At 46.9% G+C, this 23,864-nt stretch overlaps 2 protein-coding genes across 2 annotated transcripts in view; one reads left to right on the forward strand and one right to left on the reverse strand.

Annotated features, from left to right (window-relative positions):
- SUPT20H (SPT20 homolog, SAGA complex component) overlaps positions 1 to 3,644 on the forward strand; it is a 93,450-nt gene extending 89,806 nt beyond the window's left edge. The window contains 1 exon segment of the mRNA XM_040426104.1: positions 3,256 to 3,644. Coding sequence (XP_040282038.1) covers positions 3,256 to 3,353 — 98 coding nt within the window. The 3' untranslated portion in view covers positions 3,354 to 3,644.
- Positions 3,537 to 23,864, reverse strand: part of EXOSC8 (exosome component 8) — a 73,037-nt gene continuing 52,709 nt past the window's right edge. Inside the window, exons 9-11 of the mRNA XM_040426103.1 lie at positions 23,454 to 23,574; positions 20,217 to 20,323; positions 3,537 to 3,902 (exon numbers count right to left, since the gene is read on the reverse strand). Coding sequence (XP_040282037.1) covers positions 3,787 to 3,902; positions 20,217 to 20,323; positions 23,454 to 23,574 — 344 coding nt within the window. The 3' untranslated portion in view covers positions 3,537 to 3,786. The remainder of the gene's footprint in view (positions 3,903 to 20,216; positions 20,324 to 23,453; positions 23,575 to 23,864) is intronic.

The following is a 23,864-nucleotide window of genomic DNA, read 5'->3' on the forward strand; positions in this document are numbered from 1 at the left end:
TCCGGTTGTACTCTCTCTAAAAGGACCTGCACTAAAACCATTAAGTCAATGGGCACCGGATCAGTTTTCTTTCATGTCCGAGAAAACGGATCCTGCACCCTTGACTAACCTTGTGTTTTACGCCGGATCCATCTTGATCAGCATCTCATGACGCACCCAAAAACGCTGCTTGCAGCAGTTTTGTGTCTGGCGTGGCAGGGCTCCAGATGGCCACCAAAATGATCGCCAGTTGCGACTAGACCCGCCGCCGCAGCTCTGTCGCTCAATACAGCAGCGGGGCACAGGAGATGATAGTTCTCTGCCCCGCTGCCGATGTTCTTCTCAGCAGCCCAGTGGAGGAGTCGTCTCTCCCTCCCCCCTGTGCTGCTGCTGCCGCCGCCAATAAGGAGAGAGACAGGAGGAGGAGGGGATGGGCTGTGGCCACTGCGCCACCAATGAAGATAACTGACCTGTTAATACAAATACAGGAGGCGGGTGCCGGAATCAAATAGCCGGCACCCGACCTCTATGACAGGGAGCTGCACCTGAGGGGTTAACTGGAGCAGATCGCAGCTCCCTGTCAGAGGTAGGGTGCTGGCTATTTGATTCCGGCACCCACCTCCTGTATTTGTATTAACAGGTCAGTTATCTTCATTGGTGGCACAGTGCGCGCCCCCCTCCCAGTATAATAAACATTCTTGGAGCAGTGCACCCGCGTGCCCCCCCCCCCCTCCCCATATAATAAACATTGGTGGCACAGTGCCAATGAGGGTTAATAAAAATAAAAATTAACTCTCCTCCTCCAATTGATCGCATAGCTGCTGGTCTCTTGTTCTTTCTTCAGGACCTGTGGTGACGTCACTGAGCTCATCACATGGTCCATTACCATGGTGATGGATCATGTGATGAGCACAGTGATGTCACCACAGGTCCTGAAGAAAGAACAGGAGACCGGCAGCTACGCGATCAATTGGAGGAGGTGAGGTTGTTTTTTTTTAACCCTCAATTGACCTACTAAGCATTCTGTATTAAAGATTGCTATTATTTTTCCTTATAACCATGTTATAAGGGAAAATAATAGTGAATAGACTTTCATCCTAGCAACCATGCGTGAAAATCGCACCGCAACCGCACTTGCTTGCGGATACTTGCGATTTTCACGCAGCCCCATTAATGTCTATGGGGCCTGCGTTGCGTGAAAAACAGTTAAAAAAAACCGCTCCTGTGCACAGAAGTGAATGGGTCCGGATTCAGTGCGGGTGCAATGCGTTCACCTCAGGCATTGCACCCACGCAGAAATCTCGCCCGTGTGAAAGGGGCCTAAGGGTGAATAGGACAAGGGTTCCAGCCCCTAAGGGGGCTAATAGGAAGTAAAAAAAACAAACACTAAGGCTACTTTAACACTTGCAGCAGTGTGATCCGGCAAGCAGTTCCGTCGATCTGGATGTGACTGAAATGCGGATCCATCTCACAAATGCATTGCAAGAACTAATCCATCTCTCCGCTTGTCATGCGGACAGACGGGTCTGTCTTGTATCTTTTTACACATTTTTACCGAAGGACGGATCCGGCATTCCGGTATTTTTTGCGTGGTATTGAGTATCGCAATACTTTTTTTATGGTGACGAAAGCGAATCAAAATTTTGGTATCAAAACAATCCTACGCCGATCTGATCGGAGTAGCGTTGTCACAATACCAAAATTTTGATTCGGTTTCGATTTGGCAACTAAAAATTGAATTTGGCTCCTAAATTTTTCAGTTGAGGAGCCAATGGCTACTAGGTATTTTTTTTAGTCTGGAGCACCGCGTGGGAATGCAACCAAACGGACCAGAATACATTCTGGTGCACCCCGTTCTGTTTTGTCCCCATTGACAATAAATTGGGGCAAAACTGAAGTGTTTTCCTCGATACCAGAAAGGAGTCTCCAGCAGTCCTGTAAAGTAGAATGGAGCAGCGGACACACATGCATGTCTCCTGCTCCATTCAAACAGGGGAACGTGGCCCCAGTGGTCAGACCACTGCTGTTCAGACACTTATTCCCTATACTGTGGATAGGTTTTTCTAATGGGACAATTTCTTTAAGTGATATTAAATGGAGTCACATGGAAAAAGAAAACCAGCCTTTTGGGGAAAAATGGCCTTACTTGGTATTTGTCATGGATTTGCCCCAAAGAGATACCTTAATTCAGTGTTCGCTGGGGATACTGGAATGTGTAGTTGCACATCTCATAGAGACCATTGCTGTAATCTAAACCAAGCCTGTGCTATAGAACTGTAGCAGGTACCCACGTCTCATATTTTTACCCTTTCATATTCACTGTTCCACTCTGCTCTTCCCTTCTCCTCTTTATAGTGTTATCTCAGCTCGGCTCAAACAGACCCGGGCACAAACTGCCACACAAGAGTACGCATCTATCTCCTGCCTTACAACGGCAAAAGCCGCAAGCCTTGCAGCAGCAACCACCACCCATACAAGTAATCCAACAAGAGCACAAAAATAGCAAACCTAAGCTTATCGCTTCCAAAAACTGTATAAGAATGGTGGACTGAAGTCTGCCCCTAGGAAATTTTCTGAACACCAATAATTATGCAATTACAAATGCTTGAAATCAGACACACAGCTTTCTGATTTTCAGAGCTTAAAGCAAAATTGATGCATGCAAAATGTATTAAGTGCTGCATGTGTAATGCTATAGCGGGATGATAGAGCTCGGATTGGCTGCAGTTGATTGGAGGTGCAGATTGATAACTGCTACATCATACATGTAATATATTGAGCATGAGCCGTGCTCAAACGTCCTGATATACACTGGTCTCCTTTAGTCCACCAGCTGTTGGTTTCATGGACTGTGGCCGGAGAGCTAACAAATATTAGCTTATATAGAGGTGGCGCTAACTCTATATTGATGTATCTCATCTGAAGAGCTGCTTATATTGAAGTATACATGTAAACCCCAAGAACTGCATATAGAATCAGACCGTGTTCTCCATGGCACTCAGATGAAGTAAGTAGTTAACATTGGGGTGATTTCAGCCCCCATTACTGGACCATAAGTTGGGATACATAACCAGTCTGTACCGAACCTACTAACTTCACTAAAAAGGTCATTGACTGACCCTGTATCCTCCACAGAACTTGCTTTGGAACCACTGATGCTGCATGACTGCCCATTCATGTGTCTGTGTTGTGCAGAGCGTCCGCTAAATATTTAAATTTAGGCTAAAAAGTGTCTTTCTTGTTTCTTATTCTCTTCCACCATCTGTACGCTGATAGTTGCAATTCTTGCAACATCAAATGCACCAAATGGCTATGGCAGCAGCACAAGCTCCACCGCCCCTTCCACCACATTCAGACAGCAGATCAAGAAATAAGTGAAGAGGACCCGTCTCCAACCAACCTGGACCCAAACAGCTAAGGACATCGGCCACTCCTGTCCACCACTGACAAATCAGAGACACCGAATGGACTCATCCGCCAAAAATTGCCTTCTCTACAATAGTTTTAAATGTGTTTTAATGATATAAATAGATCAATTATTTTTTTTTATATATAAAAAGGTTTGCGAAAAGATGAAAAACTCTGAACTTTGCATAAAAAAAAAAAAAAGCGACTAGAGATTTTACAGACAAGGATGTTTTTAAGTGTTCTTAGATGCATTAAAAGCTCTACATACCACCTTAAAAAAATGAATGTATAAAGAAGCCCATACACATAGCAAAGGGCTTGCTTTATTTAGTACAAAACCTGTCCATCTCTTACAAATACAACTTTTTACATGTCATTTATGAACAACAAAAGTCTGCTTTATTGTGTCTTGATGCTGAGCAAAACTTCGTCCAGTAGAGCTTGCACTTCTTTATGTCTAGAAACTGCCCGGCTGATGCACTCCTGGAGTCTCTCGGCAGAAAGCGAGCTGCCACCTGAGCAATAAGAAAGTAATGCAGCAATCAGGATCATTGTGCTGAAACAGTCTAGTATCCATTCTCCAAAAAAGTGTTACTCCATTTAGAGGTGGGAAAATATGCATGGAGCCCACTTCATAGCCACCAGCATTTTGGTATCTACTGCGTAATGTCCTACCTATGATTCTGTAGCAACAAGGTCATGCAGAGGCACACAGCATTATAAATGAATATAAGGCCTCATGCACCGGCCATTGTTTTGGCGGCTCGGATGCGGACCCATTCACTTCAATGGGGCCGCTAAAGATGCAGACAGCACTCCGTGTGCGGTCCACATCCGTTGCTCCGTTCCGTGGCCCCGCAAAAAAATAACATGTCCTATTCTTGTCCGCGCTTTGCAGACAAGAATAGGCAGTTATATTAAAGGCTGTCCGTGCCGTTCCGCAAATTGTGGAACGCGCACGGACGCCATCCATGTTTTGCAAATCCGGGATTTTTGGACCGCAAAACACACAAAGGTTGTGTGCATGTAGCCTAATGCTGTGCGCTCCTGCAAGAAGAGCAGCGTATAGAACAGGGGATACAGAGAGTGATTTCCAGACTGCCTAAGGCTACTTTCACACTAGCGTTTTCCTGGATCCGGCAGGGTTCAGCAAAAACGCTTCCGTTACTGATAATACAACCGTCTGCATCCGTTATGAACGGATCCGGTTGTATTATCTTTAACATAGCCAAGACGGATCCGGCATGAACTCCATTGAAAGTCAATGGAGGACGGATCCGTTTTCTATTGTGTCAGAGTTAAACGGATCCATCACCATTGACTTGCATTGTGGGTCAGTTTTGTTCCGCATCCCAGGACGGAAAGATGATCGGAGCTTGCTGCGGTTTGCTCTCCGGTATGGGAACTCAACCAAACGGAATGCATTTTGGAGCATTCCGTTCTGTTCAGTTACGTTTTGTCCCTATTGACAATGAATGGGCACCAAACAGAAGCATTTTTTCCGGTATTGAGCCCCTATGACGGATCTCAATACCGGAAAATAGAAACGTTAGTGTGAAAGTAGCCTTAGGCTGCTTTCCCACTAGAGAGTTGTACACTCCGGACTTGGAGTGTGAGCATATATTATTTATAATAATATATAATTTTAAATGACATAATGCTGTCACTTATGTAATTCCAGAGCTCTAAGGGTTACATAGCATCATAAATCAATATAATATCAATATAATGCTATGTGACCCCGGCAGTGCTAGAAGATTGGAGTGTACAACTCGCTCGTGTGAAAGCAGCCTACAATGGTATCTCACAGGGGGCCTTCCAGTTTTTATGTGCCTTTTTTTTTTGCAAAAAGCAGCTGCAGATGATGCACGGGAAACACAGAACAAACATGTTCTATTATTTGGCGTTGTGGAGGCACGGAGAGAGGCCCCACGGAAGCACTACATAGTCAAGTGGGTCTGCATCGGTGATGTAGTGCAAAAACAGCCGGGGCCCGTATATTGCAGACTGCATGAGCCCTTATAATACAAGCCTTTAATACAGATTCTGATTGATACCTCAGGCCAAGCTCTGATTTCTTGTGACCTGCTTCTTTCACTACCTAGTGGGAGACCGGTTTGCATGACTACTATCGGGACCGGTCAGTGCTCCATAAAGCTGAGGCTATTTCTTAACAATTGCTATTGCAACACTTTAGGGGTCCTGGTACCAGCAATGTCCCGGTCATTCACCAAATTCTATGAGCCACTATAGATCGCTTTCTACTGATGGGGCCACACCTGCCTATTTACAATTGCTGTGTCAGTATCTATGGTTTAGACATTTTGCAATCTGGAGATTAATCCTTTCATGGTGCCTTTTACTATGACTGGTTCTGAAGGGGGGGGGGACACGACTGTATGGAGTCTAGTGCAAATGGTAAGTTTAGGTTGCACCTTGGAAAGGTTTACTTCAGCAAATGGCATTTATCATGTAAAGAAAATTAATACCTTGCACTTACTAATGTATGGTGATTGTCCATGTTGCTTCCTTTGCTGGCTGGATTCATTTTTCCATCACATTATACACTGCTCGTTTCCAGGGGTTTTGACCACCCTGCAATCCAGCAGCAGTGGTCGTGCTTGGACACTATAGGAAAAGACGCCTATGCGCACTCCCACGGTCCTGACCATAAGAGAGGCAGGCGTCTATAACCCCTGGATACGAGCCGTGTAAAATGCGATGGAAAAATGAATCAAGCCAGCCAAGGTGGCAATATGGACAATCACAATACATTAGTAAGTGCCTTGTGTTAACTTTCTCTACATAATAAATGCCATTTGCTGAAGTGAGACAACCCCTTGATTTGTGTACTATTCCACGATTTCTCCACCAACATATCATGCGGCTGATTATTAATTATCCATTAATGCATCTCATAATTTTATTCCCATCAGTATTAACAAATTAAAGGGAACCTGTCACCAAAAAAAACGCTTACTAAGCTGTTAATAGTACCTTATAGTGCTGCATAGTAGTTTCCTAATGCACTTTTTCATTGTTTAGCCGCATCTAGCCTCCTTGAGAAATCGATGTTTTATTCAGCCGCTGCCCCCTGCTTCAAGTCAGGTTTGAAGTCAAGAGGGCAGCGGCCTAGGCGTCTCCAATGCTGCTCTCCCCACCTCTCGCCGCCTTTATTGACACACCGGATCATGGTACACTGAGTGTACGAGCCGGAGCCGGGATCACGCTACAGCAGCCCTTTACTGCGCATGCGGGCTGGGAGCGCGGTCCCGGCACTGAGATCCGGCTTGTCAATAAAGGCGGCGGGAGGAGCAGCATTGGAGACGCCTAGGCCGCTGCCCCCTTGACTTCAAACCTGACTTGAAGCAGGGGGCAGCGGCTGAATAAAACATTGATTTCTCAAGGAGGCTAGATGCGGCTAAACAATGAAAAAGTGCATTAGGAATCTACTATGCAGCACTATAAGGTACTATTAACAGCTTAGTAAGCGTTTTTTTGGTGACAGGTTCCCTTTAAATTTTAAATATTCCATGCATCTGTTAGGGCTGGCTGTTATTCTAGGTAAGTCTACCATCAATGCATTGTATGGGCAGTGCCAGTTGTCTGCAACCTATGGCACTTTATTGTAAACACTGGAATCTGTCACCAGGGACCTCCCTATCCAACGGTTTTCATAGACACATAGCTGTGGTTCACCTGATTAATGGGCCGTTTTTCTTTTGTTAAACCAAGGCTCCATATCCAAGTTATGATACTATTTGTTAATATGCAAATTAGGCCTTGCCTAGGTTCAAGGATGGCATCACCATCGCTCTTGTTGCACTCAAACTTAACTTCTTTCTGTGACCAGTCCCTCCCTTGTTGCTCTTCCACTGCCTGGTCCTGTCAATCAATGCAGTGAGGGAGGGGCTGGCTACAAAAAAAAACAAGAGCTTGGGTGCAACAAGAGCGAGGGTGATGCCCTTGTTGCACCAAAGGAACAATTTGCATATATTAACCCCTTAGTGACCAGCCTGTTTTGGGTCTTACTGACCAAGCGTTTTTCTTTTTTTTTCCATCTTTGCCTTCCAAGAGCTAGAACTTTTTTATTTTTCCGTCTATATAGCTTTATGAGGGCTTTTTTTTTTTTGCGGGAAAAGTTGTAATTTTCAATGGTGCCATTTTGGGGTACACACAACTTTCTGATTAACTTCTTCTGGGAGAGAGATGGGAAAAACAGCAATACTGCCACTGCATTTTTATGTTATAAATTTTACGGCGTTCATTTTAATAAATAAATAACATATCTTTATTTTCTGGGTCAGTACGATTACAGCGATACCAAATACATATAGTTTTTTTTTACTACTTTTTTGCAATAAAGCCCGTTTTTTAAAAAAGGAAAAAAATGTTTTTGCATTGCCGCTTTCCAAGACCCATAACTTTACTTTTCTTTCTATGGAGTTGTGTGAGGGCTTGATTTTTACAGGACGACTTGTATTTTTCATTGGTATCAGTTTGGAGTAAATTACGCTTTTTGATTGATTAATTTTTTTATTTCTGTGGCAACTAAGAATAAATTAGCAATTCTGTCTTTTTTTTTTATGGCGTTCACTGTAGGGTATAATTTACATGATATTCATGTAGTCCGGGTCATTACGGACACGGTAATACCAAACCTATGGGGAGATTAATTTTGTTTTGCATTTCTTTTATTGAAAATAGTATTTTCAATGGGAAAAAAAAGCTTATTTTTTTAATCAAATTTTTTTTTCTTAATAAATGTGTTTTGTTTTACCACTTAATAGTCCTACAAGGAGACTATAACAGACAATATTCAAATTTTAAAATGCAATGCAATATCCCTATAGTTATAGAAAGTCAAATTGCAGCACTCACCTGCGAATCGTATCAGAGCCACGGATGTGGCCAGGACAAAGCCAACATAAACTGTGTAAAGAGTAGAAGGGTCCAGCTTCTGATAAAACAATATCCTTTATTCGATGCGGTAAAATCCATACAAAACAAGACAGATGCAAAATCGACACGTTTCGGATCTCAAGTTAGCGATCCTTACTCATGATATAAAATGCCATCTGTGACTCTCCCATATAAATAGATTTCCTCCAATCGCATGCATAGAAACAACATCACATGATAATCAGGTGTGGGCAAATCACAAAACATGGAATGACAAATCCAACATGTGCAGGAAAAAAAAAACTTTACTAATTCATTGATACTGTAAAATCAAGTCATGTTTTTTGTTCATGCCTGTGGGGAAGCAACTACCAAGTTCGAACATCCAATATGTCTCTCTACTTAGTAGTTTGCGTCTATGGTCACCCCCCCCCCCCCCCAACTGGGAGCGTATTCTGGTTTTAATCGGTGACCATAGACGCAAACTACTAAGTAGAGAGGCATATTGGATGTTCGAACTTGGTAGTTGCTTCCCCACAGGCATGAACAAAAAACATGACTTGATTTTACAGTATCAATGAATTAGTAAAGTTTTTTTTTTTCCTGCACATGTTGGATTTGTCATTCCATGTTTTGTGATTTGCCCACACCTGATCATGTGATTGGAGGAAGTGTATTTATATGGGAGAGTCACAGATGGCATTTTATATGAGTAAGGATCGTTAACTTAACATCCGAAACGCGTCGATTTTGCATCTGGCTTGTTTTATATGGATTTTACTGCATCAAATAAAGGATATCGTTTTATCAGAAGCTGGACCCTTCTATTTTTTACACATTATCCCTATAGTGCATTGCATTTTAATGTCAGTGCTATATTGACATTGACCAGCAGGCTGCACCAGAGAGGCACAGCTTGCTGGAATCTACTCAAGGCAGGCTTGGGGCCCTCATAAGACCCCAGCCTGCCTTTACACACATCGGCACCCCGCAATCGCATTTGCGGGGTGCCAATGGGAGGCTGTTAGAGCCGCGGTCCTGCTCTCGTGTGAGCCGGAGACCCGTGCAGTGCTTAGACTGGGCCGCCATAAAAAAGCAGAGACCCAGCCTAAGGCCCCTTAGTGACCGCCGTAAAAAGGCGTATGGGTGGTCACTAAGGGGTTAAGAAAAAAGTACTATAACTCGGGAACAGAGCCGCAGGTCAACAAAAGAAAAAAAAATTGATGTTTGTATTTAACGTAAATTCAGTTTTTCTTCTGTTCATTGGGGGGACACAGGCTTTGACCATGGGTGTAGCTATTGCCATTAGGAGGCGGACACTAAGCACACAAAGTGTAAGTTCCTCCCTCTTCAGCTATATCCCTTCCTGCAGGGACCAAGCTAAATCAGTTAGTGCAAAAGCAGTAGGAGAAGCCAGACACAAGAAAATCACACTATGTACAAACCCAGAACCACAAAAGGCCCGAAAAAGCCCTTAAAAACAAAAGAATGGGTGGGAGCCACGTCCCCCAATGAACGGAAGAGAAACAGATTGTGCGGCAAGTACAAAAATCTAGTTCTCTCATCCGTCTCATTGGGGGACACAGGCTTTGACCATGGGACGTTACAAAGCAGTCCCCAAGGGTGGGCATAACAAGCAACCCTCCCGTCAATCAGAGAACCGCCGTCTGCAAAACTCTCCGCCCCAGAGACGCGTTAGCAGATGCAAAGGTGTGAACTCTATAAAACTTGGAAAAAGTATGCAAAGACGACCAAGTAACCGCCCTGCACACCTGGAGGGCCAAAGCCCCGTGATGCACTGCCCAAGAGGCCCCCACTGCCCGAGCCAAATGAGCAGTCCCCCGGGAGGGCGGGGCCCGAGTCCTTAATAGCCAAATGAATCAATCGGGAAATGGAAGTCTTTGACGCTGCCAGCCCTCGCCTCGGTCCCTCTGGAATAACGAACAGGGAATCCGTTCGCCCGAAAGATGCCGTCTGGGACAGATGCACTTGAATGGCTCGTACCAAAACCAGGGTATGGAGCAACTGCTCCCGAGGATGAGACGGGTGCGGACAAAATGAAGGGAGAATAATCTAATTTAGATGGAATGCCGACACCACCTTCGGCAGGAAGGACTGCACAGGGAGAAGGACCAACTTATCCTGATGGAGGATCAGGAAGGGCGACCAACATAACAGAGCCACGAGTTCCGACACTTTACTGATAGAAGTAATTGCAACCAAAAAAAGCCACCTTATAAGACAGGAAGCGCAGCGACACCTACTGCAAAGGCTCAAATGGAGAAGATTAGAGAGCGTTGAGCACTAGATTACGATCCCAAGGATCCAATAGAGGACGGAAAGGGGGCGCAGCATGCGCCACCCCCTGCAGAAAAGTCCAAACCGCTGAAAGCGAAGCAAAATTCCACTGAAAAAGAATGGAGAGAGCCAACACTTGCCTTTTGAGGGAGCTAAGAGCAAGCCCCAAGTCCATGCCCGACTGCAGGAAAGCCAAAAGTCACGGCAAAGAAAAACAAACGCGAAACAGCTGTCACCACTCGCACCAACTAAAGAAGAACTTCCAGGTAGATTCTGAAAGACGACGGCTTCCTGCTCCGAATCATAGTCTGGACCACCGCATCCCAAAAAAAAAAAAAAAAACTAGCCTTCAGTACGGCGGCTTCAACAGCCATGCCGTTAAATGTAGCAACCCTAAATTTGGGTGAAAGATCGGCCCCTGTGAGAGCAGGTCCTCCTGTAGAGGAAGACGCCAAAGTTTGTCGGCGAGAAGGGCGACTAGGGACGCGTGCCACACCCTGTGCGGCCAATCTGGGACCACGAGAATGACGGGCAGTCCCTCTGACCTGATCTTCCGGAGAAGATGCAGAAACGTGAACCGACTCCACGGCATCACCAGCACGTCGTATGCCAGGGCCATGGGGTCCCTGGACCGCACGACGAAGTCCTCAACCTTGTTGTTGAACCGTGAGGCCATGAGATCCACATCAGGCCGACCCCACCTCTAGCAGATGGCCCGAAAGACCTGCGGGTGAAGAGCCCACTCGCTGGGATTGAGACGCTCCCGGCTGAGGAAGTCTGCGATCCAGTTGTCGACGCCGGGTATGTAAACTGCCGAGAGTCCTGGAACATGTTTCTCCGCCCCGCTGAGAATCAGCGTCATGACTGCCAGGTTCCGCCCTGGTGATTGATGTAAGCCACCGCCGTGGAGTTGTTGGACTGAACCCGCACCGGACAACCACTGAGATGGTCGGCCCAATGTCGCAGAGAGCCGAATAGCCCTCAACTCCAGAACATTGATTGGAAGGGAGCGCTCCTTGCGTGACCATACCACTTGAACATAGAGATTTTCCAATTTTCCTTGAGGCTTGCGTGCGTTGTTAACGCCTTTCAACGGAGAGGGAGGAACGAGCGACCCGACGTCAACATCGGAGAGACCATCCACCATCTGAATGCCCGGCGCACTGGGGCGCAATCCCAGCTGGACAGAATGGCTCGCTGAAGTGTTCTGGTATGGAATTTTTTTAAAATCAAAAATAATTTTTATTGATTTTTAAATAAACTATCAATAAAATACACATTTGTACATAATGATCAAAATCCTGTCAGTCATTTACATGGACAAAAATCTGATGCGATGACATAATAACATAGTACATAAGGCCGAAAAAAGACATTTGTCCATCCAGTTCGGCCTGTTATCCTGCAAGTTGATCCAGAGGAAGGCAAAAAAAAAAAACTGGAGTCGGGAGTTAATGGGGAAAATTGGCTTCTACCTCAATCAGGCAATCAGAATAACTCCCTGGATCAACGACCCCTCTCTAGTAGCTATAGCCTGTAATATTATTACGCTTTTCTAAAGTGAATTACCCTAATTATGATAATCTTTCAGGGTACTGTAGTCTCCCCATTCCAGTTATTACTTTAGTTGCCCTCCTCTGGACCTTCTCCAGCTCTGCTATGTCTGCCTTGTTTACAGGAGCCCAGAACTGTACACAGTACTCCATGTGTGGTCTGACTAGCGAGTGGTAGGACTATGATCTATGCCCCTTCTGATGCAACCCATTATCTTATTGGCCTTGGCAGCAGCTGCCTGACACTGTTTTTTGCCGATTAGTTTGCTGTTTATTAAAATTCCTAGATCCTTTTCCATGTCAGTGTTACCCAGTGTTTTACCATTTAGTATGTACGGGTGACTTGCATTATTCCTTCCCATGTGCATAACTTTACATTAGTCAGTGTTAAACCTCATCTGCCACTTATCTGCCCAAGCCTCCAATCTATCCAGATCCATCTGTAGTAGTATATTGTCCTCTTCAGTGTAAATTACTTTACACAGTTTAGTGTCATCTGCGAAAATTGATACTTTACTATGCAAGCCTTCTACAAAATCATTAATAAATATATTGAAGAAAATAGGGCCCAATACTGACCCCTGAGTTACCCCACTAGTGACAGTGACCCAATCTGAGAGTGTACCGTTAATAACCACCCTCTGTTTTCTATCACTCAGCCAGTTACTTACCCACATACAGATGTTTTCTCCCAGTCCAAGCATTCTCAGTTTATATACTAACCTTTTATGTGGTTACGGAGTTTGTTAAATAACAAATTTAACTTTCACCCAACTCCCCCCCCCCCCCCCTCCCTCCCTAGAGTTAGACTTGCAGAGAGATGATTACACTACCTTACCCTTACTGGTTCTGGTATGGAATTGAGCATAGGGAACCGCTTCGAAGGCACAGACCGTGTGCCCCAGAGCACACATGCAGCGACGAATGGGAACCGGAGCTGGCCACAACAAGGGGAGAATCTGAAGACGCTGAGCAGATAGTTTTTCTGGAGGCAAAAACACCTTGGCCTGACAAGTGTCCAGTACCATGCCGAGATAAGTCAACCGCTGCGATGGATAAAGACAAGACTTCTGCCTGTTCAGAATCCATCCAAAGCGCTCCAGGGTGTCTAGAACAATGTTCAAGCTGTCCATTTACCAGGGTGTCGTCTAAGTAAGGGATCGCCACGATCCCCCTGGCATGGAGCATGGCCATGACTTCCACCAGAACCTTCGTAAAGACCCTGGGAGCCGTGGCCAGGCCGAACAGGAGGGCTACAAACTGGTAGTGAAATGAACCCACTGCGAACCGGAGAAACCTCTGATGACTTGCGCATCTCTGAGGGCCCTCCCATCATCTCTGGCCGCCTCAACCCGCCCCCCGCCGCCCGCTCGCTGGAACACATGCCGGCATCCGAGGCCGAACCCAGACGCCAGCCAGGGAAAAATAAGCCGCGGGGGGGCCGTGCAGGCCGCACCAGGAAGGTCTGCCTCCTACAGACCCTATGCTAAAAAACGATTTAGCTTGGTCCCTGTAGGAAGGGTATAGCTGAAGAGGGAGGAGCTTACACTTTGTTTTCTTTAGTGTCCGCCTCCTAGCGGCAACAGCTATACCCATGGTCAAAGCCTGTGTCCCCCAATGAGACGGATGAGAAACAGCGTTTTAATCAGGTGAACCACAGCTATGTGTCCATGAAAACAGTTGGATAGGGAGGTCCCTGGTGACAGACTCTCTTTAAAGCAATTGTTCGGCCTAGGATCCAACACCTACAGTCCCTAACATCTACCCCATTAAAAAATAAATTAAAAAAATACGTCCAGTCATGCCCCGATGGACAAGCAAGTGGCTTGGGCCCATGACCACTGCAGCCAAATGCCTAAATGGTACATCGCTGCTAACGTACTGTTCAAGCAGCTGTGACTACCAAGGCCTGTGACTGGCTGCAGTGGTCATGGGACCAACCAAACCACTTCCTGGTCCTTCGAGGAATGGAAATGGCTGGGAACAGGGCATGGTAGGGACACAGAGGTGTTTCTCGTGCATGGCATTGGGGGACACAGCACCATGGGTATATGTCCAACTACCACTAGGAGGCACTAGACACAAAAAGTGTTGGCTCCTCCCCGTTGGGCTATACCCTCTCCACAGGCACAAGGCTATTCAGTTTTTGTCTAGTGTCCGTAGGAGGCAGACCTGTCCTGCTTTTTTGCAGGTCCTGCTGTTTATTTTTTATTTTATTCTTTATTCTTTTTTTCTCTCTTCTGCAGGTCTCGGTGATCTCCACCGTTATACCTGCTGCAGGCTGGGGCTCCATCGTGTTCCACCTTAGTTGCCCCCCCCCTGCGGGCGCGTACTTCTGTACCATCGCCGGTCACCCAGTCCCCACAGACTGCATCCGCAGTGGCTTGCCGGCATTCCCACGGTTCCCGTGTTGAGTCTGCCGAAGGGGTGACCCTGCGGCGCCCGAAGACATCAGATGGTGAGTATAGTGAGTATACTCCCCTGTCCCTGCCCCAGGGTTAGGTTCCCTCCTGTGGCCAGGGGGGTGGGATCCACCTTAGCTGGGGGTCCTGGGAAGCTTCCATATTCCTCCACCTTTCTCTTCCCCCTTGGTTGGTCTTTTCTCTCCTCCCTGGCCACACAGTCCAGGCGTCGCTTCTCCTGGGCCTTCCCCGCTACTTTAGTCCCCGGCTTTTGCAGGGACTAGGCCTCATCTTCCATGGCCCGTTCCCGGCTCCCAGGTGCTCTGTTTGCCCTGTTCCGCCCACCCCCAGGCGTCGCTCCCCCCCCCCCACCCTCCTCACCTAGTTTTGTGGGTCCGGAGGCCCCTCGGTCGGCCGCGATTCGTCCCGCCCCCCTCGCTCCATTCCCGGCCGCCTCATAAATCGAGGCCCCGGCTTTTGGGCCTGCTAGGCCGCGATCTTCCCGGCCCCTCCTCCTGGCTTCCCGGGCTTTTCTGACCCCGCCCGGCCCTCGGGAGGGGCTATCTCCTCCACCCTTTACTGGTCTAACGTGGGTTATCTAGTGAGGGGAGACCTTCCAGTGGATAGATCCTCAGTTTAAAAGAACTGCAGACCCCCTTTAGGTCATTGTCCTATGTACTGTGTGCAGGCAGCTAATGCTGTACATAGGGATCACTCAAGGTTCCCCCCCACCCCTCCTCAATTGCTTTATTTCTCCTGCAGCCTCTATAGCTGCTGCAGCACCCCTTTGGGGAACATGGCATCCGGGTCCAGATATGACAGCCTCTGCTGGCTGCTCTATGAGGGTCGCCTCTCCTCGGATCGCCACGTCTTTTCACGTGCGTCCGCTGTCTACGAAGACTGCCATGCGGTCGGCCTGTCCCTGCTTGTGTGCAGTACCTCTTTCCAGACCCTATTGTGTCCCCTGACCAAATCCTTTTGTGTAGGTCCCTTCTGAATGGTCTCCCTCTTTGTCAAAGCCATGGGAACCTTGTCCGACTCTCCCAATCCTGGCGGAGTTGCTGGACCGCTACCTACCCAATTGCGGCCACCTATGCCCTCCCAGGGTCCTCCCTGCAGATGAGGCATGCTCAGATACCGGGTCCGACAAGGGGTAGCTCACAGTACAACCTCGGGTGGTCTCAACAGGATTCCACCCCTCCTCGGCATCCTCGGGTCCTCCCCAGGACAGGCCTGAGGCTGGTGACGAATCCTTTCCCGTCACCCCATCCGTTGCCTCGGGGGACACCTCTGCACCGATTCCCTCGGAACAGAGCATCAGGCGGTCTTCCTCCATACAGAAGCCTCTGGGAGGTCAAGACTAACGTGCACGGAGGAACCTCTCCTACCCAGGGTTGGTATCCCCTCTAGTGGATTTTCGGATGGCGCTCCCCTGACTGCACAGGTATTCAACCGCACAGGTAAGGCAGCCGTCCCCGTTTTTAGCATAAAGAGTCACCTACTGGTGTCTCTGGTACGTACGCCTTCTCCTTAACAGGGGGGTACCTGCACCACTGCCATAGGCTGTACCTGACAAGCCTTCCTGGTTCCCCTATACCAGGGGCTATGCTCTACACATTTGAGAGTGTTTCCACCGGGTCCCCATCCTGGTGCTGGTGTTCGCCACTCTACCTCATAACAGGGGGTCCCTGTGCTTGGCAAGCGCCTCCTGTTGGTTGGTAAGGAAAAGCAATTATATATGGCTGTTTCCATCCGCCTTGCTCTTTTTCATAGGTAGAGTACCTACACCTACTCCAGATGCTGAAGCCATTACTCCTGGCTGGCTCTATGGTGTTCCATGCGGCACTATTTCTCCCTTCCGGGCGAGATACACAGGCCGCCTTCAATTGCCTTGGCAATTGCACCTGTCTGTTCCCAGCCACTTTGCTCCTTTCATAGGTAGAGTACCTACACCATCTCCTGATGCTGTAGCCGATACCTCTGGCTGGCTCTATGGTGTTCCATGCGGCACTATTTTTCCCTTCCGGGCGGGATATACAGGCCGCATTCAATTGCCGTTGCAATTGCTCCTGTCTGTTCCCAGACTTTTTTTGCTCCCTTTCTTAGGCAGAGTACCCACACCATCTCCGATGCTGTAGCCAATACCCCTGGCGGGCTCTATTGTGTTCCATGCGGCAACATTTCTCCCTACGGGCGAGATATAGAGGCCACTTTCAATTGCCGTAGAATTGCCTCTGTCTGGTTCTAGTCGGCACCAAGCTGCCACCTTGGTCCCTTCATGGTAGAGTACCTGCACCATTTCCTGATGCTGTAGCTGTTGCTCCTATCTGGCTTTATGGTGTACCATGTGGCATTTTCTCTCCCTTACCGGACGAGATATTGAGGCCTTCTCCAATTGCCGTGGTCTTTGCACCTACCTCATCATAGTGTGCACCAAACGGCCATCTTACTCCCTTCATAGGTAGAGTTCCTGCACCGTCTCTGATGCTGCAGCCGTTACACCTGTCTGGCTCTATGGTGTACTATGCGGCCCTGTTTCCCTTTTTTTCAGGCGAAATAGAGGGCCTCCTTCAGTTGCCATTTCACCTACCTGATTGTAGTGTGCACCTGTCTTGTTCTTTGTGGTACCGTGCGGCCCTATTTTCCCCTTCCCGGGCGGAATATAGGTACCATTGCTAACGCGGTGCTGTTGCACCTCTCTGGTTCTAGGGTGCACCTTGTGGCCACATTGCTCCGATCTTAAAGGTAGTACCTCTACCATCTCCAGATGCTGTACCCATTACACCTTTCTGGTCGTTTTCTGCACTACGCAGCCATATTTCTACTTTACAGGTTGAGTACCTGTACCCTCCAAATGCAGTAGCATTCCCAGATTCTGTGGCTATGTTTCCACTCTCCTTAGACATGCAGCCACTTTCCCTATATTTTAGGCGTGTGGTTGTATTACTCAAGGTGCTGGGCCCTATGGTGCAATCTGTGGCCCATACAGTTTCTGTATTACTGGGTGCTTTCTGCCCCCAGGTTCTAATCTGTGCTGCGGATGTTGGTTTCACCCTTTTGGTTCTTCCATACATCTCCACTCCGTTTCTGTCGTGCTCAATGGTCTCCTTGTACTTCTCAGGGCACTGTCTACAACAGGCCATCCTGGTTCTGCATGTGCATGGTTACCATATCTGGCAGGGGTGGGCCAGCCCAACCCCCACCTTGTCGGTCTAGTGCTACTTATTGTAGCTCCAGTATATGGCTGATCTGTTCTGATCTGGCGGGTGGTCCACATACAACCATGCTCCCTACACCATGGCCAGGTGGTTGTTGGCCTTTGTGCTAGGGTTGCTCTTGCCATCTCTATAAGGTACTACGGTTTGCTGCGCTTCGCGTTACCCAATGTTATAGAGGAGTACTCGCGTGGTTTCCTATTACAGAGTGGCCCATTCCTGGTGGAGTACAGGGATCTCCACTGGATCTTCTACCTTGTTGGGGCACGTAGCTGGTGAGCATCGGCCGCTGCAGCAGTTTTCGGTCATCGCTGGATGTCCTCTGCCACATGGAATCCTTCTGGGGTCATCAGCATTTTTCATCGCTGGCCGTCCTCCCTGACGGGTCAGGGACAGGACCACTGGGCGCCACACATCTGCCTGGTAGGTAATTTTTCAGCTGGTTGCTCTGGCATCGGACAGGGTCCCGTAGTTCCTTCTGGGTCCAGGTGTTCTCGGTATTCCCTTATATTCTCTGCTTAGTTGTACTTCATGACAGAGGGGCAGTCCCCTTGGACCTTGCCGTCGTTTGCACCTGTCAGGTACTTTCTCCCCCCCTGGGAGTTTTCAGTACGCCGGTCGCGGCTGGTTTCTACATTTCTGTGTAGTCTCACCTGGTTTTTTCATGGCGACTTCTGCATTCCTTATGCATATGGATGTCTGTCAATTTAGTGGTACTTCCCGAGCTGCTGTACTTGTCCTCTCTGGGACAATGTATACAGTTTGCTAGTCACTGTTCTTGGAATGGGTAGTTGTCCATGGCCAATGTCCCTTCCCCTATGGTAGTTTCATCTCTCCTTTCCTGGATATTCTGGCTTGCGTTGTCTTCTGGTGGTTCAGCTCCTGGTTCCTTGTGAGCCCATCCCGGGTACTCCTTCTGGAGTCCCTGGTCCCCGTTTGTTTGACCACTCAGGTTCTGCATGGCAATCTTTCTTTTGGGGGGATCGGGGCCTGGGTTGATTGTTCCCCTTATGGGTTCCAATAACCTTGTGGCCTTCTTGGGATTCGTGTCTCTTTTCCCATCCTCCCACGTCAAGTACCTGGTATTGAGTGGCTTAGCACAACGGTTTGCAATTCCGCCGTATGGTCTCCTTCGGGAGGGACCTCCTCCTGTTGTAGAACCTTTCCTCCTTAGGCGGTTGGAGTACTCTCCTTCTACTTCCATGTCTTTCAGTCCAGTGTGTCCTGCTGAGATTTCCTGGGCCTGTATCTGGTTCCTTTTTTCCCCTGATGCTTCACATGCCCAGAGTTCCCTCTGGTCTTACGCTTCACAGTGATATCTTGTTTTCCGAGGCTCGGGCCTCATCTCCTGTTTTTGGGACGCAGGTCTTACTCTTTTTTCCTGGCTTTTACCTACAACCCCCTCCTTCTCCAAGGGTTGGTGGTTTCCTCTAGCAGCCTTGGGTTTTCGCCTTTTAAATAGGGCGCATAACTTCATCATCTGCCTTGCGATGAGGGGAGACCTGCTCCCTTCACATGTGAGCCTTGCTACGGCTTCACTCACTCGTTTGGCTTCCAGTACTTGTTTCCTTTCTCCCCTGGCCTGTCAAGGGTTGGCCACAGGTTTTTTCGCTCTTTGGGTCTGAGACAATTTAGAGCGTTAGGTAGTCCCAACACGCGGTGCTGTCCTAATTTTTTCTCCAGCCCTTGGCTGAGCTCGGTGTTCCCTTTTGCCACCTTCGTGCATTTGGGATTTTCTTCCAGGCATTTTTCCTGGGGTGCTGACAGTCTTCTCTGATTCTTCCTTGAGGTTTCTTCCTTGTTATGGAACCTCTTGCCCATTCCGTGTTTTCTACTGTTGGGTCACATGGTTCTCCTGCACCTGTATACCCAACCGGTGGCATGGCTGTTCTTTTCCCACCCTCGGGGACTGCTTTGGGACGTCCCATGGTGCTGTGTCCCCCAATGCCATGCACGAGAAAATTGGATTTTTTGTACTCACCGTAAAATCCTTTTCTCGTAGTAGGCATTGGGGGACACAGATCCCACCCTATGTTTTTACTTCCGATTTTCCGGGCTGGTCTCTTGATCTTTCCCGGTACGGGAGTTGTTGGTTCCTTGCTTTTTTTTCTCTCTCCTACTGCTTTTTGTACAAACTGAATAGCCTTGTGCCTGTGGAGAGGGTATAGCCCAACGGGGAGGAGCCAACACTTTTTGTGTCTAGTGCCTCCTAGTGGTAGTTGGACATATACCCATGGTGCTGTGTCCCCCAATGCCTACTACGAGAAAAGGATTTTACGGTGAGTACAAAAAATCCAATTTTTGTTTTTGGTTGTCTTGATAGGGTACACATTAGGACTCAAGAGTCGCTGGGATATGGACCCATATTACCATAACTTGACTTTTTTGTTTTTGTTTCCTTTTATTCTTGGGATTTTCATATGTGAATCCTTATAGTAGTTGGGATGAGTGTGCATTACCTGGTTTCCGAATAGTACATAACTTCCCATCCTCGTCTATTACAACAGTCAGAAGTCCAGTGGCTAAACTCTCTTCTTCATCAGTTGGGTCCACAACAACGTACGTGCTGTAAATTAAACAAAAGTGAACAGGGCTGGTCTCTAATAAGACAAGGTGCCGGCCAGTGCCAATATATGTATGTATATAATAAATGTTATTAGCCGCTTTCCTATGTTCCAGTTCAACATTTGCAGTACATCCACATAGTGGTAAATGCATATGCAGAAAAAGGACAACGTCTTGTTCATGTTGGATCTGATCAGCTTTTTTTTGTCTTTTGGTGACAGTATATGTACAGTTTATTGCTTTGGGTCTGATTAGCATATTAACACTTTAAATGGGTTGTCCCGTTAAGACAACTTACTCCCTATTCACAGGATAGGGAGATAAGTAACTGATCGGCAGGATCTGACCATTTTGGCCCGTCACCACGCGCGCTGCTGCTGGATTCAGCTCAATGGAGCTGCTGGAGATAGCCGAGTGCGAATCTGCCTCTCCATTCAAACGGGGAATACGGGCACCTGTTCTCACGACTAGCGAGGGCCCCAGTGGTCAGACTCCCGCCAATAAGACACAGAATTTGTCTTAATGGGATAACTCATTTGATAACTGCAAAAAAAAAAAAAAAAAACATACAAGCTTTAAGTGCAGCTATAATGTCATAAGATCAGTCATCAGCCGCTAAGCACCTGCGCTTCACTGTAAAGCAATATTAATCAAAAGTGACTTACTGTAAAGGGGCTTCATACAGAATTTTATCTGGTCACATACCGGAGTACCTCTGACCTTCTATAGCTCTGTGCACATTGCACTGGTATACATTGGCCTACAGTGGTAAATGTCACCCATGGGGTCCCATTATTTAAAAATACACATGCACAGTTAGTTCTCCATTTACTGCTATTGGACTCCTTAACTTCTGGAGACAGGAGCAGGTCCCAGAGATGAGACCCACACCTATATGACGGGAATGGCACACACTGTGACAGATGGGAATACCCATATAAAATGAGTTTTCTTTCTTTTTTTTTTTTTTACCGATGACCTATCCTCTGGAGGTCTAACACCCGGAATCGATAAGCTGTTCGAGAAGGCAGCCTTCTTGCTGCTTTTTCTAGGCCAGTAACACCACGTTCACGTGGCTAGGGGCAGCTCAGCCCCATTCAAGTGAATGGGGCTGAGCTGCAATACCAAGCATAACTGCCATACAGTGTACAGCTCTGTGCTTGGTGAGCAGCGAGAAAGAAGTGTGAGTGCCTTCTCAAAAAAGCTGATCGGCGGGGGTCCCGGGTGACTGAGGCTAGGTCATCAGTAGGGATGAGCGAATCGACTTCGGATGAAACATCCAAAGTCGATTCGCATAATACTTAGTTTGAATACTGTATGAAGCGAGCGCTCCGTACAGTATTAGAATGTATAGGCTCAGATCAGCCGAAGTTATTTCTTCGCAAAGTCTTGCGAGACTTCTCATAACTTCATAAATTAACTTCTACTGTAAAAAAAAACTATTTCCCGAACTCGTGTGGTACATTGGAACCGAACCCAAGTTAGGGAAATTATTTATTTTTTACAGTAGAAATAAATTTATGAAATTATGCGAAGTAATAACTTCGGCTCATCTGAGCCTATACATTCAATACTGTACATCCAAAGTCGATTCGCTCATCCCTAGTCATCAGTATTAACATCTCGGAAAACCCGTTTAATGCTATGGCACCTTTTACAACATGGTGGGCACATTTATTAAAGCGTCACTAACCTTACAGCATGTGTATATGAGGAATAACGCTATTTGTGGCCATTATCTCACTTGTATCTGGCATGTTTCAGCAGTGTTTTTTTAGTTTGCAGTTCTCCCAGATCTGGCGAGTGGAAAAAATCTGCTTCCTAACTTTCTCTCACTCAGAAGCAACACCAGGATCACGGAGGATGTTATAGAGAAATACTCATTTGACATGGATGTGCATATAGCACTTGGGCTGAGACACAAACTGTCGGTTTAATTGCGCAGTATCTCTTTCCATGCTTGTGTCTTCCTTGGTTCCTTCCTCTCCCCTTAAGTGAGCAGAAGCCATCTAATACAAATTTCTCATAATCCTTGGTTGAACTTGATGGACTAATGTATTTTTTTCAACAGTTTTAACTATAACTATGTAACTATAATTGTCAGTCAAAGTTATTTTAGAAAGAAGACTGTTTTAGAAGGGAGACGGGGAGGGGAAGAAACAGCTGATAACTTTAAAACAAGGCAATTTTCTCTGATAAGATCAATGGCAAACTTTCTTATGGTCGCTTGTACTACTGATTTATGTAAAGTTGTGTGATAAGTTAGAGGCACACACCATAATTTGCGCCGTTGGAGGCGCGTTGCCTCCAACGGCCCATCATATTTACTGCAATCTACGTACGTAAGAAACCGCTGCATTTTGCATCAAATGACTTTATACTAAGACTGTAATATATAATGCCAGTCTTATTATATCTGCTCCGGTGCCTTTTAAAAGGGGCTGTCTCACTTCAGCAAATAGTCTTCATCATGTAGACAAATTTAATACAAGGCACCTTACTAATGTATTGTTATTATCCCTATCGCTTTCTTTGCTGGCTGGATTCCTTTTCCCATCACATTATATACTGCTCGTTTCCAAGGTTACAACCACCCTGCAATCCATCAGTGGTGGTCGTGCCTGCACACTATAGGAAAAAGCGTCGGCCTATTTGCTCTGTGGGAGCGCACATAGGCTAGTGCTTGTTCCTATAGTGTGCAAGCACAGCCACACTGCTGAACTGCGGAGTGGTCGTAACCATGGAAACAAGCAGTGTATAATGTGATGGGAAAATTAACCCAGCCAGCAAAGGAAGCAATATGGACAATCACAATACATTAGTAAGTGCCTTGTATTCACTTTGTCTACATGATAAATACCCCTTTAAGGCTCACTTCATTCTTACATAGGAGCCTGTTGGGTGTTACGTCAGCCTTTCCAGTAAGTTTTACATCAAGTACAGCAGCACTAGTTTTGTACCAATAAATAATAATATGGAACCCCCAGATTGACCCAATTGAAGTCAGCAGAGTTAATCAGTGACTGGATCCATGAGACAACAAAATCGCAACAGCGTCATGGACTCCAGTCACATCAAAGACCTCAGCACAACACCTCATTCTTTTCATGAAATGGACAGAAGATACTTACTCATCAAATACAGCAAACGATGTAGACACTGGGTGCTTCAAAAGGTTCAGCGGACTTTTAGATGATAACTGGACTGCCGCCAAGCCTGTATCTTCACTTATTTTAACAGAAGGCAATTGTACTGTGTATGGAGAGACCAAGAATGTCAGCACATACTAATAATGTCTATTATGTCTAAGTACTATTGTTTTAGGGTCCATTCACACGTACGTATGTGTTTTGCAGATCCGCAAAACACAGACACTGGCAATGTGCGTTCCGCATTTTACGGACCGCACATCGCCGGCACTCTCATAGAAAATGCCTTTTCTTGTCCGCAATTGCAGACAAGAATAGGACATGTTCTATTTTCTTTGCGGAACGGAAGTGCGGATCCACAAATGCAGATAGCACTTTCCGGCCCCATTGAAA

Source organism: Bufo bufo, chromosome 3 (genome assembly GCF_905171765.1).
Source record: "Bufo bufo chromosome 3, aBufBuf1.1, whole genome shotgun sequence".
NCBI classification, from domain to species: Eukaryota; Metazoa; Chordata; class Amphibia; order Anura; family Bufonidae; genus Bufo; species Bufo bufo.